At 47.6% G+C, this 16,582-nt stretch overlaps 1 protein-coding gene across 1 annotated transcript; it reads right to left on the bottom strand.

Moving 5' to 3' along the window:
• Positions 1 to 7,001: 7,001 nt before the first annotated feature.
• On the bottom strand, positions 7,002 to 11,776 carry LOC137782998 (pancreas transcription factor 1 subunit alpha). The gene is made up of 2 exons (XM_068572732.1): positions 10,365 to 11,776; positions 7,002 to 9,214 (listed from the first exon to the last, which is right to left on the bottom strand). Exons 1-2 carry the CDS (start codon positions 10,951 to 10,953, stop codon positions 9,177 to 9,179), a joined length of 627 nt encoding a protein of 208 aa, XP_068428833.1. The 5' UTR covers positions 10,954 to 11,776; the 3' UTR covers positions 7,002 to 9,176.
• Positions 11,777 to 16,582: the final 4,806 nt, after the last annotated feature.

Genomic DNA, 16,582 nt, shown 5'->3' with positions numbered 1-16,582 from the left:
GCCCGTCCACCTTTTTGAATCCGTGGTTAACAAAAAAGAAGAAAAAAAAAACGAGGAAAGAAAAAAGTGTAGATATCCGAGAAGATGAGGGGAGTGATTTCAAGATGCCTCGCGCGCTCTGCTCCTCAGGAAGAAACTGGGTTTCAAAACGTTGAGGTTGGCACGCTTCTCCTCTCGCGCAGGGAAGTTTTTTCCTTAAATTCTTTTGGAAACGTTATCCCGGTTTCAGATGCTAAATAGTTTTGAGAGTGGAAGGGGAGGGGTCTGGAGGCGGAGGGGGAGCCAGCGCGCGACCTGGTCCGCTAATAAGCAGGAGGGACCATGTGTCTGCTGCTGGGACTGAAATATACATATATATATATATATATATATATATATATATATATATATATATATATATATATATATATATATATATATATATATAGTTTTTTCAGTATTTGTATGTACTCGATCTGCATTCGCCTTTAATTTATTATTATTGAAACCACAATTAATCAAACTATGAAGTAAAACTATTCTATATAAGCCTGCTCCGACCTCTTTTACGCATTTATTTCTTATTTCTTATATCATCATTTTATTCATCTCGATTTAATGACAATTATCTTTAGGTTATCGTCATTTTTCTACTTAATTTGACAAAATATATGAATATTATTCCGTCAGAATCTCTCGTTGAGGGGCTGTGGAGTGAAGGCTGTGTCTGCAGGGCCTTCTCTTCCTGTCCATGAGCAGTGCACATGTCACGTATCCCTGCGCGCTCGCGGCGATTTACGCACAGATTCGTCGGAGTTGTGTAAATCTATCCTCTTGATGTTTAATCGAATCAAAGCCGCGCGCTCTCACAGTTCCTATAATGCGCAAGTCAAACAGGAAGGAGGCCTAAACTAACCGAGCAGCGCTCCGGTTTCCGCGGACAGCTCCAGAGGACGGTTCCTCCGCGCGCGCTGTCAGCGCTCCACCTCTTCATCTGGCATGTCATGTTTCCCCGACGCACGCAGGTGGCTCACATTATGGAGCTGCATTCATCCACAGCCAAAATACTGACTTGGTCCAAATCAGCTGACTGACCTCGAGAGGTTTCTGTGGTTCTGTTTTCTTGTGGCTTTTTCTCGGCTCTGGACCGAAATATGTAGCTCTTTAAATAAAACATACATTTCACCATGCAGCCACAAAAACTGCTTTATTTTGTAGGATGTTTAAGTAATTAAGTAATAGATTGAAGACATTATTTTTTATATTATTATATTTGAGGAAACAAGGCTTCAATTGTTAATGCGAGTCAGATTGGACCTAATAATTGCCTCTTATTAGGGAGCAATTAGGCTAATTCACACTGTAGCGAACACTTAAGGTCACCAGGAGTATCTGAAAATAATGAACCGCTGTGTATCTGTAGCGCATGTGCCCGCGTTGTGTGTGCTCTGAGACTGTAAATGTCGCTGTAAATGGGGCAGAACTTGAAAGTTGCACAACATTGTTTGAACCTGAGACTGCTGGTTTGGTTCTGGGACATTTCCTGGTTTCCCCTCTGAAGCCCCCCTGGCCTAGAATAGAGCCTCTGCTTTGTGTTTGGGTTCCTCTGGTAATGGTGACTGTCACTGTACTTTCCCTCAGCGCCAGGCCTCTCAGCTCAGACTCGCGGCCTCGTCCTCGTCCTCAGAGCGGTTCACGTCCTGCTGGTCTGCGTCTTTATAAAGCAGGTAACGTTTCTCACATAAAAAAAAAAGTGAAAGTACTTCTCGAATAGGTGCAGGCGCGTTGGATGAAAGGAGGGAACGTGCACATGTGGGAGAACGCGCACAATCACACACACTTTCCCCGGGTTTTGCCCTTCGACCTCCTGCTCCCCGGCTCGGCTGCAGGAGGCCTCTGTGCCCAGGGGAGGAGGTCCTGCCTCGCAGAGCGAGGGAGGCCGATCCTGCACAGTGTCTGTGAGGTATCGGCTCTGCATGTACACAAGAGGAGGAGGGGAGAGAGAGAGGGGCCCCGGGGCCAACGCTTTTCCATCCACTGTATAATACTCTGGCAATGATAAAGCGAGCGCATATTCAAGGAAGCGAGCAACAGAATGATGAGGAAGACAGTTCCCCGAGTCTCAAACGGAGCAGAATTCATTCCCGATCTGTTAAAGATGATGTGAAAGACTGCGACAGAGCTTCAGCGTGATGATTGAACACATGGCTCTTGTCAAACGCCAGCAGGATGAACACTTTTTGTGATTTAACTCTGTTTATGGTGTTAAAATATTTTACATTTTGAGCTCTAAGTTGATTCTGAAACGGTGGGCCGTGAGGGCTAAAAGAGTCCCCAGAAAAATAACCCCGGATCCTCTCTGACGTCACGTCGGTGAAAACACAACATCGCTGTCGCACGAGCGGCCTTCTGCCTCCACGAAGGGAAAGCGCTGTCGCCAGAAGGAGAAGAAGGAGAAGAAGGATGAGCTACAGATGCATACGGAGGAAAGAGGCCAGATATGGATGCGTGAGGATTCTCTCTGTCTTTGATCTGACGTGTGAGGGAAGTTATGGACGAGATGATTTGTTGAAGGATGAGAAGAATCCTGCTGTCTGACGGCCAGGAGCCATTACCTTCAACCCCAAACACATGCAGGGCTCACCCCGAATGATCCTGGTGGGAGGATCGAAAAGCCATGGCCTGTGTGTGTGTGTGTGTGTGTGTGTGTGTGTGTGTGTGTGTGTGTGTGTGTGTGTGTGTGTGTGTGTGTGTGTGTGTGTGTGTGTGTGTGCGTGTGTGTGTGTGCGTGTGTGTGTGTGTGTGTGTGTGTGTGTGTGTGTGTGTGTGTGTGGATGGGCTTTTAAACTCATGTACAGTAAACATTAGCACCTGATTATTGAACGCATTGTGGATATCTTTTCATACATGCAGGTGTGTGTGTGTGTGTGTGTGTGTGTGTGTGTGTGTGTGTGTGTGTGTGTGTGTGTGTGTGTGTGTGTGTGTGTCAGAAAGTGATTCAAGATGAACCAAAGATGTTGAGCAGTGAAAAAGGCCCAGATGGTTCTTATTGCCCAGAATTGCAGAATTTCTCAGGTAATATGACCGATGAGTTTGAGCCTGAATGATTCATGGTAGCTTCATACTCGTTAGCACGCTTTAGCACCTGAAGCATTCTCTAGATTGACTTTATCTTATTCTGATGGTATTGTATTATGACCTTGTAAATTAGTTCAAGTTCAAAGACTTTTGCACTGAAGCTAAAACCCAAAGTGGATCGGTCCCTTCCAGTTAAACGAAAGCAAAAGTTAAAAAGTCTGTTTTATTGCCCAATCGGCTGAGGAACAGCGTCCGACTCATTGGTGATCGGATTTCAGTGTTTTAAATAGAAACGCCGTCGTTCTCTAAATAGTTTTGATGTTTTTTCAAGTTCTTCTTCGGCGCTTTGCTTTGACTTTCATTGAAATGAAATTACCAAAGTGCCACTTAACAATGTGAGCGTTTCCATTAAGGGCCCCGTATTTACCAGAGGCCTCCGCGGTGAGTGAAACAACAGGCGATGTTGGTGAAAGGTACATATTGGGCAATAAAACCATAGGCACCTCCGCTCATGGAGTCATTCTTCGGTAACTCGGTAACGCCGAGCGCCCATTCATTCATACATCCACACTTCTCCTTTCTGCTGCCCCGGGGCCGATGACAAGGTGTTTCTGAAATCGCATTAGGGGCCCTTTCATAGAGGTTTCATTGGGGAGTGTGTAACAGCTTGAAGCATTTAGGCTTCGTTTAATACGACGCAGGCTCGCCGCTCGCTGCTTTGTCTCCCGTGTGGAAAGCAGCCCGGGACGGCTGAGACCCCCGCTGCCGGAGCTCACTTTGATATCTGGAGATGGAGGGGGAAACAAAGCAGAATACCCCCCCCTCCTCCACTTCCCCCCAACACACACACTAACACCAGCACCCCCCTGAAAACCTGTGTGCTCAGCACCTGACCGCCCCGCCGCCCTGGAGAGTTATGGCCGCCCGATGAACGAGCCGAGCTTTTGAAGTGCGGCCCTCGGAGGCTTCGCGCCCTGAGGGAGACGTGAGCGGAGAAGAGAAACCATGATATACTGTCCTGTGCTCACTTCAGGGCACATGCTGGATCTTTTAGGTGAGCTATCCCGGTTCCAAAAGCACTGACTGCTCAGCCGAATGCAGCTGGGACACATCTCTCTGCATGAAAAGACGAAACGTTCTTGGGCCCATCGCTCCGTGGCGTCGGTATGAGATCGCCATTTTAAGTCCCGGCATGCCCCATTCAGACAATCTTTTGGCATATAATTCATCATTTTTCCATTTTTATATATATATATATCTTTATTTAAAAGGGAGCACGTACAGTTAAAACGTAAATGTATTACCATTTGATGCACAGTACCAGATTTTAGCTACCGCTAATTAGCATCTGCAGTTCCTCAACAGACCAAAATGGATTTGAACTGAACAACACAGTTTAATATCCATCGCAAGAAACTTCACGTTTTTGTCCAAAACGACTAAAAGTCTTTTCACCACACGCACACACATACACACACACACACACACACACACACACACACACACACACACACACACACACACACACACACACACACATCCATGTGGGGCTCAGTGTGAACATGTTGCTGGACTGAACCACCTACCCCTGTGATTAATGGCCGACCTGCTCAAATGTGCTCTGCTCTTCCACACACACACACACACACACACACACACACACACACACACACACACACACACACACGTGGATCGGTTGCGGAGGGCGCACATCGGTATGCTGTTTATATCGTTCTGTTTATGAGTTTTGTCCAAGAAGAGAGAACTCTCGGCGCAAACCTTTAATTCAGCCCTCGCTCAACTCACACGCGCTTCACCGACTTGACGTTGACGTAGAACAGCGCGGCCCGAGCAATTACGCTGGCTATAACACAATTATATTCATTATGCACGTATACTACTTCCAGAATCTGAACTTTACCCGGGGTCGGAGGAGGAGGGGGGGGCGGGGCTTGTTTGATAGGGTCAGGGTAAATTTGCAGAACAAACCACAGAGCGGCCGTGCACTCGGGTGCCGACGGGGCGGCCTCCTGCGCAAATAACGCGGCGCAATTAAGCGCTGCACTCGTGACCCCGGTGCCAAGGCCAGCGGGGCGGCTGGCCCGGGCCTCGCACAGCGGTGTGTTTTTCGGCCAGGTGGCCCGGCTAGACTGGGCTAGTTTTTCTTGGGGGCGGGGGCTGGGCAAACAGTCGGGGTGTTTGTTCTGCTGATTGGCTCGGGACAAGTAGGGTGAGGATCACCGGGGTGTCAACACGAGGCAAAGGGAGGAGGGGAGGAGGGCGGCATTTACAGTCCAGTGTCGCTCCCTCCATGTCACCTGTGTCACCAACACCACCCTCCTCCGTTAGTTCGCCCCTGAACCTACAGCGGGGGGCCATGAATCTTCTTCTCTGTGTGGCCCCCAAACTGGCAGAATAATTTAGGGCGCTGCGCCGCGAGGGGCATGTTTCATCTCTCGGCTCACGCTGCTCACACCTGAAAGATGACACTGTTTATTTCCCTCCGGCCGCCAGGAGGGCCGCCGGTCCGATCCGAGGAGGATGTTATTGAATGTTCCAGTGCTCATCGGAGGAGTCCCCCTCCCCTCTTCCCCTTCACTGTTCGGGGGCCCCAGAGCGAGCGCAGACCCCCGGGGTCGCCTTGTAAAGACGCCGCCGCACATTTCTCCCTCACACACTCTGATCTGAGTTATTAGCTCTGAGGCCGAGTTGTGAAGAGGAGCTGTGAGGAGAAAAACAGGTGAGCTGTTTAACTCCAGCTATTAAAGTGCCAACACAGCAGGTCAACATGGCGCTGACTGGACGAGGGAGTCAGCATTTGTTTGTTTTATTGTCATTTTCTTTCAGAGGGTGAGTCAGCTTTGGGGCTGGATTTCCACAATAAAAAAAGGCCTTTTCTCAGCAGATCATGGACCTCACTTCTAAGAGAAGGGAAGCCAGCGCAGGTTGTGTCTGCCAGGAGTTCACGCTGTCACATCTTGCTATCCATAAATATGTTGATTACAATAACATGTGTGGTGTTATACGTTTCAGATGAACCAGTACGGAGACGATCCCTCTGCTCAGAGTTCACAGCGATGTTCTGGATGTATTGAGCGTGGACGTTTTGGGAATTTAAACTATACGTCGTTGAGCGTTGGGGGCTCTGAGCAGCCGGCCTCGTCGGCCTCACTCGTACACGTAAAGCCGGCTGGTTGACACTAAAGTTCACGCCACCTCGTGGACTCTGAGTCGATGTTTGTCCTCCTCTCGCTGCCTGGCGGCCTTTTCTTTCTCCTCTTCTTTGTCATCCCTTCAGTAAACGCTGCAGTGGAGTGACATCCATGAGGTCCCATACATCATATTATATTCTTTTCTACAAGAAAAGAATACGAGGGGACGACATGCAGCATCGTTCACGCGAGCACTTTACATTGAAACCTAGTTTTCCAGTTGACCCTTGGACCGGCTGTTCCACATCTCCTCCAGCAGACCCTCACATTGTTCCAGCAGGATGTGATGCACTAATTATATTTACAAGTGCAAGGCCCAGACTCCACATTTACACAACACGATAAACACACCTGCCGGCCGGCCGGCCGGCCGGCCGGCCGGCCGGCGGCAGAGCGGCCGCGCTGTGTCTGCCGGATGCTAAATCAATAAACTACCTCAACACAAATACTAAAAAAAAGAAGCCTGATGCGGCCCACAGACTGGAAGTCTTCCTCTTTCTGGCCAACGCAGTTTTCCACTGGGCTGAATGTCATCTGAAAGGTATTCAGAGCTGTTTTCTACGAGTCAAGATCTCACAGTGACTTTCTAAATGTCTCTATTTGGTTTCTTGAATACATAAAATAAAAATATCTCAGCTTCCCCAGTGAATCCAGTTACTCATGTTGTGTACTAAAAAGCGTAAATGAAATGATTGTTTCCTTTGCTATCTCTAAAACTGTGACGAGTGCCAGTGATGCTCAACTGTATTTTTAATGAATATGAATAATAAATCAGTCCATACATGTCAAATACTCACACGTAATGAAATAATTTCCCTCAGCAGCTCCTCTAAAACGATAAAAAAATCTCTCCAGCTCAAAGCTATTGATTATGAAAGCGTCCTAAATGCATCCTAAATAAATGAAGCCGGCCACTAGGGGGCCCCAGTGAGCCCCGAGCGTCAGAGGGCCCCTCAGGTCACCTGCAGTTTGGTGATTGGCTCCATCAAATGCGTTGGGTTAATTAAAAGTACACACAATACTTTGAAATGTCTGAATCCTCTGCCACGGTGCAGCTCTCCATTATATTTCATATTTCTTCAGGGCGACCTGTTCTTTAGTCTCTCGTGTGCATTGACCATCAAACAGGTGAAGACAGTGTGTCGCCTGTAAGAGCCGTGACTCTCTGACGTGTGTTTTGAACATGCACACGCACACACAGGCAGATTTCCTCCCTGAGAATCCACTTGATTTGCGTTCGAAGCAAAACTCCCAAAAACCAAAAGTTCAGCCACGTCTCACAACTGTTTCTTTTCTAACTATCTTCTAACTTTTCTCACTTTTAGTTTCACACAAGAGACCCGCTACGCTATCTGAGCGTCTCGTAGCGGGTCGTGTACATTGGAGTTTAAAGCGTGGCGTTCACTATACACAGGGCCTCTGTTCAAATGTTGGTATGTGTCCAATACTTTGCGTTACAGCCAAAAACCTGCAAAACTAACATTCCCATGAGTCTCCTCTACATTTTGTGCAAATTGGCATGTTAGCTCTGTCTCGCATGCTAACATTAGCATTTAGCAAAAGAGCTGCAGAGACTGATTTAACTATTTTATTTCATTTCAGGTTTTCTGTATTATTTCGTGCACAACATGAACATAATATCGTGACGGCCCGATGACCCCACGTTATATTAAACTATAAGACACATTAGAACCGGTTAAAGGTTTTTTATTGACTTCTTAACCTCTACATGAAATCCTGTCGTGGTGACTAACAGGCCTGTTTGGCTCAGCGTGAACCAGCAGTTCATCCGTCACACTGTCAGTAGTTTAAGGCCGAGAATAAAGCGACACCTGCGACATTCCTCAGTGATCCGGGTCATGAGCCGAGCCGAGCGCTCCATCTGGACTCACCGTCCTGGAGTGTCGACTGCATTTATGGGGTGTTTGGTTAAACGTACTGGTGTGCCTTTGAGTCATCAATAAGAGCAACCCGGAAAGAAATCAGGGCCACAGAGAGGTGATGTGTAGATGTGCTTGACTCAAGACGGAAACCCGCAGGAATCGAGCACAAATGAACTGGAGAAGGTGGAGAAAAGAGTCTTTTTATGATCCTGAGTGGAGATCGTTGTTAACAAACACATGAAGCTGTCACAGAGAGGCTTTTCTGTGGCGATGCGTTGAAGGAAAACGACACGTTCACATGCACAGTAAGTCAAAATAATAGCAGCCGTCTCGTCTGCGTTACAGAACAATAAATACAGTTTGTTGGAATACACGTCCAAGAAAGGTAGAACAGGCATTTTGTCATAAATAAATAGATAAATAAATACTACAACAGGCGATGTTTGGGACAAACGGGACACTATGCATGTTTGGAAACAGCAGCTGACATGCTAAAACACATTGCACTGCTCTGCTTCTCACGCCCATTGTCTCATTTACACGATCAAGGCTCTTTTTTAACACATTAATGAGCGGGAGTCCAGAAAACACTTGAGCGCTACATGCAGAAGTATGAGCCCTTTAGAAAGTCCATTCAGTCTCGTGCCACTGTGCCCCCCATCCCATCCATCTCTCCGGGACAAGTGCCATCCATTTGGGCCGACAATGCCATCCCCTCTTTCCCCTCCGCAGCCGCAGAAACAATGGCTCTCAATTACCAGTCAACAATAAATTTGAATATTAAAAGCCGCGGGAGGAACGGAGCGGCGGGCGGGGCGAGGGTGAGAAAAAGCCCCCGAGGTGTGTGACCCGATGAGAAGTCTGCAGATGTCGACCGGTCGGCTCTGTCGCGCTTTGACATGGAGAGAGAGAGAGCGAGAGAGAGAGAGAGGGAGAAGAGGGAGAAGAGGGAGGAAACAAACCTGGACCTCCTCCTCCTCCCCGCTGCCATCTCCACGCTCGGGGTCCCCCTCGTGCTCCTCCGTTAATCCCACTTTATCCAAGAGAGGCGGGCTGTCAGGTCTGAAAGGGGAGCGCGGGGGCAGAGGGAGACAAAAGCAGGACAAACACATAAGTTTAGATACATTTTAATGACTGTTTAACAAGTCCTGTGGGTCTGGAGGAGGAGGAGGGGGTTACACTTACTGCTGAAAAGCACCGTGAAGAGGCTTCAGAGCCGATTCCCACAGATTTAGTGAAGTGCACGGAGGCTTTAGGAATACAGGTGATTGTGTGTCGGTGAAGCGAGGCTTCATTTTGGATGAGAAACGCACGAGAGGAGCGCGCCACGGGGGTGAAGGTGTGCAGCAAACACACACGAGCTGCTCAAAGGAGGCGCGTGGGTGTGGAACTGAGTGTGTGTGTGTGTGTGTGTGTGTGTGTTGACTGAAAACCATTTGATTTGAATTCACTGTTAAAGTTTTAGAACAAAGACGCAGACTAAAGGTGTTGCTTTACGTTGTGTTTGTAAATGTGGGCGTGTCCAACCAGTTCATGGCATATTTATTTATTTGGGTAATTAGCTTAAAATTAATGGATTGACTCATTTATGATCAGGGGTTTTATATTTTAGTGTTTCCAACGTGATTTATATTCATGGATGAAAATATATATTTCACTCAGAATAATTAATTCATAAATAAATAACCTGTTGGAGTTAAGACTGATGCAGAGGTTGCAGGATTTTTTTAATGGATGCTTATATTGAATATATTTAAATCTCACCTACCTCCTTTACTTAAAAATATTTAAAAGGAGCATCCATTAAAATATCCTTTAAAAATAGTTATTTAATACATATTCAATACAATGTAAGTGTAAACTGAATTTTTATACACATTTTTTTAGTCCATCTGAATATTTAATATTCTTCTTACTGTTTACTTTTTAATTAAGTTGTATTACTGTTCTACTGTTCATTTATATTACTTGATTTTTTTAAAATCTTTATTTACTTGAGCAGTGCTGCTGTGATCCTGTAATTTCCCCACTGAGGGACTAATAAAGGATTATTTTATTTTATTTTACATATATTCCATATCAAACCAGACGCTGGTGGCACAGTGCTGTGTATTACATCTCTGATAATTGATAAAAGTTCATAATTGTTCCTGCAATGAGGCTCAACACCTGCAGCTCGGTCATGACGTCATCAGTGTGTCTGTGGGCTCACCGCTTGTGTTCCAGATGGCGTTGGTGTGGTTTTTGTAGCCATTCTTCATGCACTCGTCCACGTAGGACTTGGGGTCGCATCCCGACATGAGGATCTCTCTCAGCAGGGCGATGTACGCGATGGCCAGCCGCAGGGTGTCGATCTTCGACAGCCGCTTCTCGTAGGGGAACGTGGGCACGTGGCAGCGCAGCTCCTCGAAGGCGGAGTTGATGCTCAGCATCCTCTTCCTCTCCCGGATGTTGGCGGCGTGTCGCTGCACCTTGTGCGGCTGGTGGGTCAGCAGCCGCTGCTGCTGCGCCCTGTGCTGCTCCACCTCCAGGGGGTCGTCCATGGACGAGCCTTCCCCCTCCGTGCACGCGTCCGCCCCCGGAGACTGCACGTCGAGGTCGGTGAAGGTCAGCTGCGCGTCCGGGAACATGGACTGACTCCCCAGAGAGGACCAGGGCGAGAGCTGCCCGGCGGCCGCGGCGGTGTAGTCCAGCAGGAAGTTGTCCAGCTGCGTCTGGAACTGGATGTTTTGGTCCATTTGTCCCCAAAACGCGAAATCTTTCGTGCCATCCTGGTCGAAGTCAAAAAGCATATCCTCCATATTTGATATTGTATAAAAGAGTCCCGTTTCTTGGTGTCTGATGGCGTGCGTCCCTTAATAACAGCGTGGTGACTCTCTACCTGCGTGCGCCCGAGCCTCTGCTGCTGTGCGGCACATCTCCTGGATTAAATACTTCCAGGGCCTCCGTGTTGCTCTGCGGGTTGCTCGGGCCATTTCTAAAGGCTGAAAGGGAGCTCTTAAGAACACTTTACCCCTCCTTGTGGATCGCTCATTGCTTTAAAAACCAATTACAATGGAATCAGTTGATCTCCAAACGACAAAAAAAAGCGGGGAAAACACGTGTCCAATTATAAACTTCCCCTCAAGTAGTCCCGCTAATATTGACAAAAAACACTCCGCTTTTAGCAGACACTGGAGGGCTTGCGCAGAGCATTATGGCGCAGCAGGCCGCGCAGGCCCGGTGGCCCCTGAATGGGACGGTTTTATCTCCCAAAGCTCCGCGGACAACAAACACGACTGTCAGAAACACGTGAGCGCTCTTTGTTGTACAACATGTTACACGTAAAACAATATTTTACGGGGTTTGTTCTGGTCTGGACGCACTGGGGTCAAATAAAAAAAACACAATATCGCCGCAGTTCCTGCCACATCATTTGAGTCGAGCAGACACATTAATCCCAATTTGCAAATATGATCGAATGACTGTCGCGCGCTGTAATTACGCGCGGGGTTAATCAAATAAACGCGCTCCTTCTGTGAGGTTCAGACCAACTCCAACTCAAGAAGGCTTTGCGTGTTTGCTCACACGTGGATTTTATTTGACAAAGTCCTCCAGGACGCGGATTTCAAGGGCGATCTTGTTTGTTGCAGTAAACACGAGCCTTCCGCTGCAGAAGAGCTGTTTATAAGGAGGCAGCGCGCTGCGCGTGCACCTGATGCCGTGACAGGTGAAGTGTGCATGTGTGTGTGTGTGTGTGTGTGTGTGTGTGTGTGTGTGTGTGTGTGTGTGTGTGTGTGTGTGTGTGGCTGCACCAGCTGGTGGCGTCACCAAACATAGAGCTTCGCGCGTGAACGAGACCACTGAGGTTTTACGTATTAAGAAAGATAATATCTATCACGACTTTACCCACTAAAAGGCACATTTCTTGGCTCTTTGGTCCTCCTTCCTTGAGCTGTTGTATCCACGTTTAAGCGCTGGAATAATTTATTCCTACCAACTAGTTTCAGATGTGATGGATCCAATATGAATGTGTCTTTGAAGATGACGCACAGACACGTTTTAATTTAGCATTCTTCTTCAGTTTTTTGATTTCCCAGCGGGGACCTCAGTGTTTGTTTCAGCAAACACATCAAAGTTGCTGCTGTTTCTCTAAAAGGATGGAGGAGTGTTGCTCTCACCCGCTTCTCCATCCCGCAGTTCATTTAACCCATTAGGCCGACACACACACACACACACACACACACACACACACACACACACACACACAGACGGAATTAGAAAAGACAACATCCAGATTAAAGTGTGCGTTTTAATCGCGGCCAACATCTTTGTTTCTGGCTGAGAGTCAGTGAGGAGAGAACCTGAGGGCACGGGACGAGGACGTGTTTAAAATGACTCGTTTTGGACTAAAGCGTCACCAAAAATAGACTTTCTTTACATTTCTAATCCCGGATGTCCTCTAATAGTTGTTGGGGATTTATTTGTCTAAGGGGGAGGAGACACACACACACAAACACACACACACATACACACTCTCTCTCCTGGGTTTAATCACACTGTGGTGGATTTGCCTCGTGGTATATTTTCAGAATCATAAAGGAATGCGGCTTGGTGATTGGTGCGTGACAACAAACACATAAGAACATTGACAAAATGTGCCACGAGTAAAAGACATCATTCAAAAATAGAAAATAGTCAAATGTACAATGAAAACATACAAATGAACAAATAGGTTATGACAAGTGTGTTGTATTTATTTAAAGAGTTGTGTACATAACTGTCCTGAGGATGACTCAGTGATATTGGCCTAAAATGATGTGATATTACGCATGAGCTCAGTTAACTCATTAGAATCATCCGTGATCCAGGGATCTATAAAAGCTATTTCAAGATAGAACAAACAACAGCCCGGCTTCACCCCCCCCCCCCCCCCCCGCACACAGCTTGCGCTGAGAGGCGCGTCCCTGTCAGCTCCTTCTGCCCGCAGGCTGCCGGCCACATCTCTCCCAGCTGACGGTCTTTGGTTCGGTTGGGTCCGGGCCTGTCACGTTCAGATCCGCTCCCATTGTCTTCCCGACCGTTCAAGAGGCCTGAAGGGCCCGAGAGGACCGATAGCGCCCTTCAGGCAATTATAAAGAAATAAGGAGGAGAAGAAGAAAAAAAAGTACAAACAGGATGATAAACGCGCCGTGAACGCAACACTGAGCTGCGGATATTTGGCTCTTTTTGTTGTTGTTGTTGTTGTTGTTGTTTGTCCCCGATTCCGGATGAGACATGGACTCGTGGACAGGTCCAGAGGCCTGCACGTGCTCGCAGTGACGCACTGCGGGGTTCCACCTGGGCGTCACTGCAGTGTGGAGAACAAGGACCTGAATCCAACGCGTCGGCATCGATCCGCACCTGCTGTTTCATGTCCTGCAGAATGTTATGATTTTGAAGCAGTGACATATTTCGGGGGGATTAGAGTGAGCGGTGTTATAGCTCACTCGGCGCTTGTGTCATTTCCGACAAATTACTGTGCTGTGTTGCTTAATAGCTCTCTTCAGAAGCGGTGCCAAAGAGCATTACAATAAAGTCCAAACCTCTCTCTCTCTCTTTCATTCCTCTTTCTTTTCTCTCTAACACTTTCACCATGTCTGTCCCTATTTCTGCCTCTCTCTCTCTCACACACACACACACACACACTCACGTTTACTTCGGTCTCTTTTGACCTATCCCTAACCCTAACGAATGCGTCCCTGTGGTATCCTGAGTCAGAACACGGCCTTAAAGTTCACAGTGAAAGACATGGCACGGTCTACCAGCCGACGGCAGAAAGGCAGACTAACATTTCAGGGTTCTTGTTCAGTGACGCACGTCTTGTTTGTTTGGCCACACGGCCGATACACATCTCGCTTCTGAAAGCCTCTGGGATCTGCCTCGGCCGCTACGCGAGAGAGCGGCATGGCGGCCCAGCGGTGTAATCTCCACCGCCGGCCACAAACAGCTCTTTGATCCGCACGCTGAGGACCGAGCCATTAGGGATGTCACGGCACATTGAAGCGATAGCTCAGAGCACAAGTTACCCTTGACCACAGATCAGGGTTGGGATAGCCTCGGGGCCTTTTTACCTTTCATTAAAGCTACAGGCCACATTCAGCATCGCTGTAATGCAGGGAGCGGTGTGTGCCATGCAGCTTCAAAGGGCTCGCCATGTCAGCTGAAGGGAAAAGCATGCAGGAAATGCCTCCACTGATTGCATGCAAATCTCTGCTGCATGCGAGGCATTTGGGGACTTGGGGTGACCAAACGGCATCTTTCAGGGGGGGCGACAACACACGCATGCTGTGTGACGCGCGCCGCAGACAAACTCAGGTACCTCGAAGGCTGCCCGAAGGAATGAATCTGATTCTGATCCATAAAAGTTAAGTAGCAGCTCGCTGGCTCCGAGCCCATTCCTGTCTGCATGTCAGGCCTCGGTCTGGTCTGGAAAAAGCATCATGGTCGTAAAGTGGGCCTTATGCAAACACCCCTCCAGGAGCACCACCCCTCTCTTTGGACCAGCTTGAGCTTAAAAAACACATCAGTTTTTGGACCACGGGTGTGTGCATGCAGTGCATGACAGCAGGTGGTATTTAGATAATGTGACATTATATATGTGTGCACAACACATCGTTACGCTTCTGTGCATTAATCCCAATCGGTGCATTCGTTGGGAGACTTTCGGTGTGTCGGAGCCGACGTGAGAGCACTGATATGTAGGAATGTGTGGACTGAAATCATCAGCGGCGACACCTGCAGAGGACCAGATGTCAATACGATTCCCCCGAAAAGAAATCGGCCCGCTGCAAAAGATGGAGGTCCTCGTCAAAAAAGAACATTTGTTTCCTTCAATTGGAATTATAAACATCATATTTCCTGCTCAAGGACAATGAAACTCACTCAACCCTCAATTCTATGGCAGTTTCTATTGGTTCCCTCAGAAAAGAAAAGTTATTTTCCATGACAGCAACACACACTGGAGACAGGAGAAGTTCAGGAGGACTTATAGTTCAACTCCACGGGCGTGCAGCAGTACCGGCACCTTCCTTTTCTTAAAAGATGGGATGTTTCCTTCTGTCAGAAACTGCTAAAGATTTTAAAAAAAGAGAAAGTAGAAGCAGCAGAGGTTGAAATATCCCAGGCTGTTCTCATTCCCTGCTCATACCGATGAGAAGTGACGCACTTTGACTCGTATAACCGCGTCATCGACAGCCAGGAAGTCAGGTGACAAAGTATGAAGAGCCACAAAGTCCACAAGAGGGATTTTATCAGAGACTTCTGTTCCCGTCCTGAGAAACCAAAGGTCAACAATAATTAAGTTTAATTGATGTTAGTTACATAATGTACGTACCTCACTAACAAAACATACTTCATTCAACCCAAACCCACAATAAACACACAATGAAACCTGCTGACCTTTAGCCCTCAGTGAGTGTCATTACTCGGAAACCCCGGATCCTACATTTCCTGTAATGTAACGTGATAACATCTTTAATTACAACCTGCCTGCCTCGTCTCACATCTTCCAAGGAAGTTTGAACGAGGACTTTTTTTTGTCACAGGTTTTGAATCTCGAGCCAAAGCTGAGATAACCCCGATGACATCATCGAAGGATGAATGTGCTGTGACGCAAAGATCGTCCCCAAAATGATGCTGCATGGTATCCAGGTGAACATGAAGGAGGGAGAATAAAGATAAAAGCCCACGCAGAGCAGACGGGAGGCCGATGTGCCACGTTGTGTTTTTTATTGTTAAAGTTTGAAACTGCAGCGAGTCAGACACAAGGTTCATGGTCAGCGACACACGTTACATCTTACAATCTCAACAACAGACGGAAGTTTGTTTTGTGAAGATTGTGTTGACGCAACAAATTGACAGTTTTTGCTGCTCGTAGGAAAACGCACAAGAATGAGGAGCAACGTTTCATTAGTTATCATATCATTCATGGAGACACTCCTGATGAAACCAGATGTGGATATGCTCCTCCTGCTGCTCCACTTGCTTGGAACAAAACACTGACAGGTCCATGGACACACACACACACACACACACACACACATCCTGACACTCAGGAGATGGTCTTAACAGGCAGCAGGGCGTCTCAGGTCAGGTCAGAGACATAACGCTGGACACCAGCTGCTGGCTCTGTTGTGCAGCAGTTGTCTTCTTCTCTCTTTGTCCTCCGCTTGTTGTTCAGGTGCTGCAAGTTTCCCCATCGAGGAAAAAGTGAAAGAAGCCTTTTTATCCTTCTTCGCAAGGTTCGAGCGTCACTGAGGACGTGCACACTCATGTCGGTCCACAGCAAGCTGATGAAAGAAGAGAGGGGGCGGAGCCTATGAATATATGATGTGAGAGGCTCAGAGACGAGAGGGACAAAACAAACAGGGAGCATCTCTCATGTCACTCGATAGTTAACCGGATGATTAT

Source organism: Clinocottus analis, unplaced genomic scaffold, assembly GCF_023055335.1.
Source record: "Clinocottus analis isolate CAN_PGR_092001 unplaced genomic scaffold, fCliAna1.0.p SCAF_12, whole genome shotgun sequence".
NCBI classification, from domain to species: Eukaryota; Metazoa; Chordata; class Actinopteri; order Perciformes; family Cottidae; genus Clinocottus; species Clinocottus analis.
Note: the sequence above shows the minus strand (reverse complement) of the source record. Positions and strands in the feature narration are given on the sequence as shown.

Bases quoted from the DNA above. Each gene is read 5' to 3' on its own strand.
- LOC137782998 (XM_068572732.1), bottom strand. From the start codon at position 10,953: ATGGAGGATATGCTTTTTGACTTCGACCAGGATGGCACGAAAGATTTC. The intron at 9,215-10,364 runs GTGAGCCCACAG...CTCCCCTTTCAG, and splicing joins CGCCATCTGGAACACAAGCG to ACCTGACAGCCCGCCTCTCT.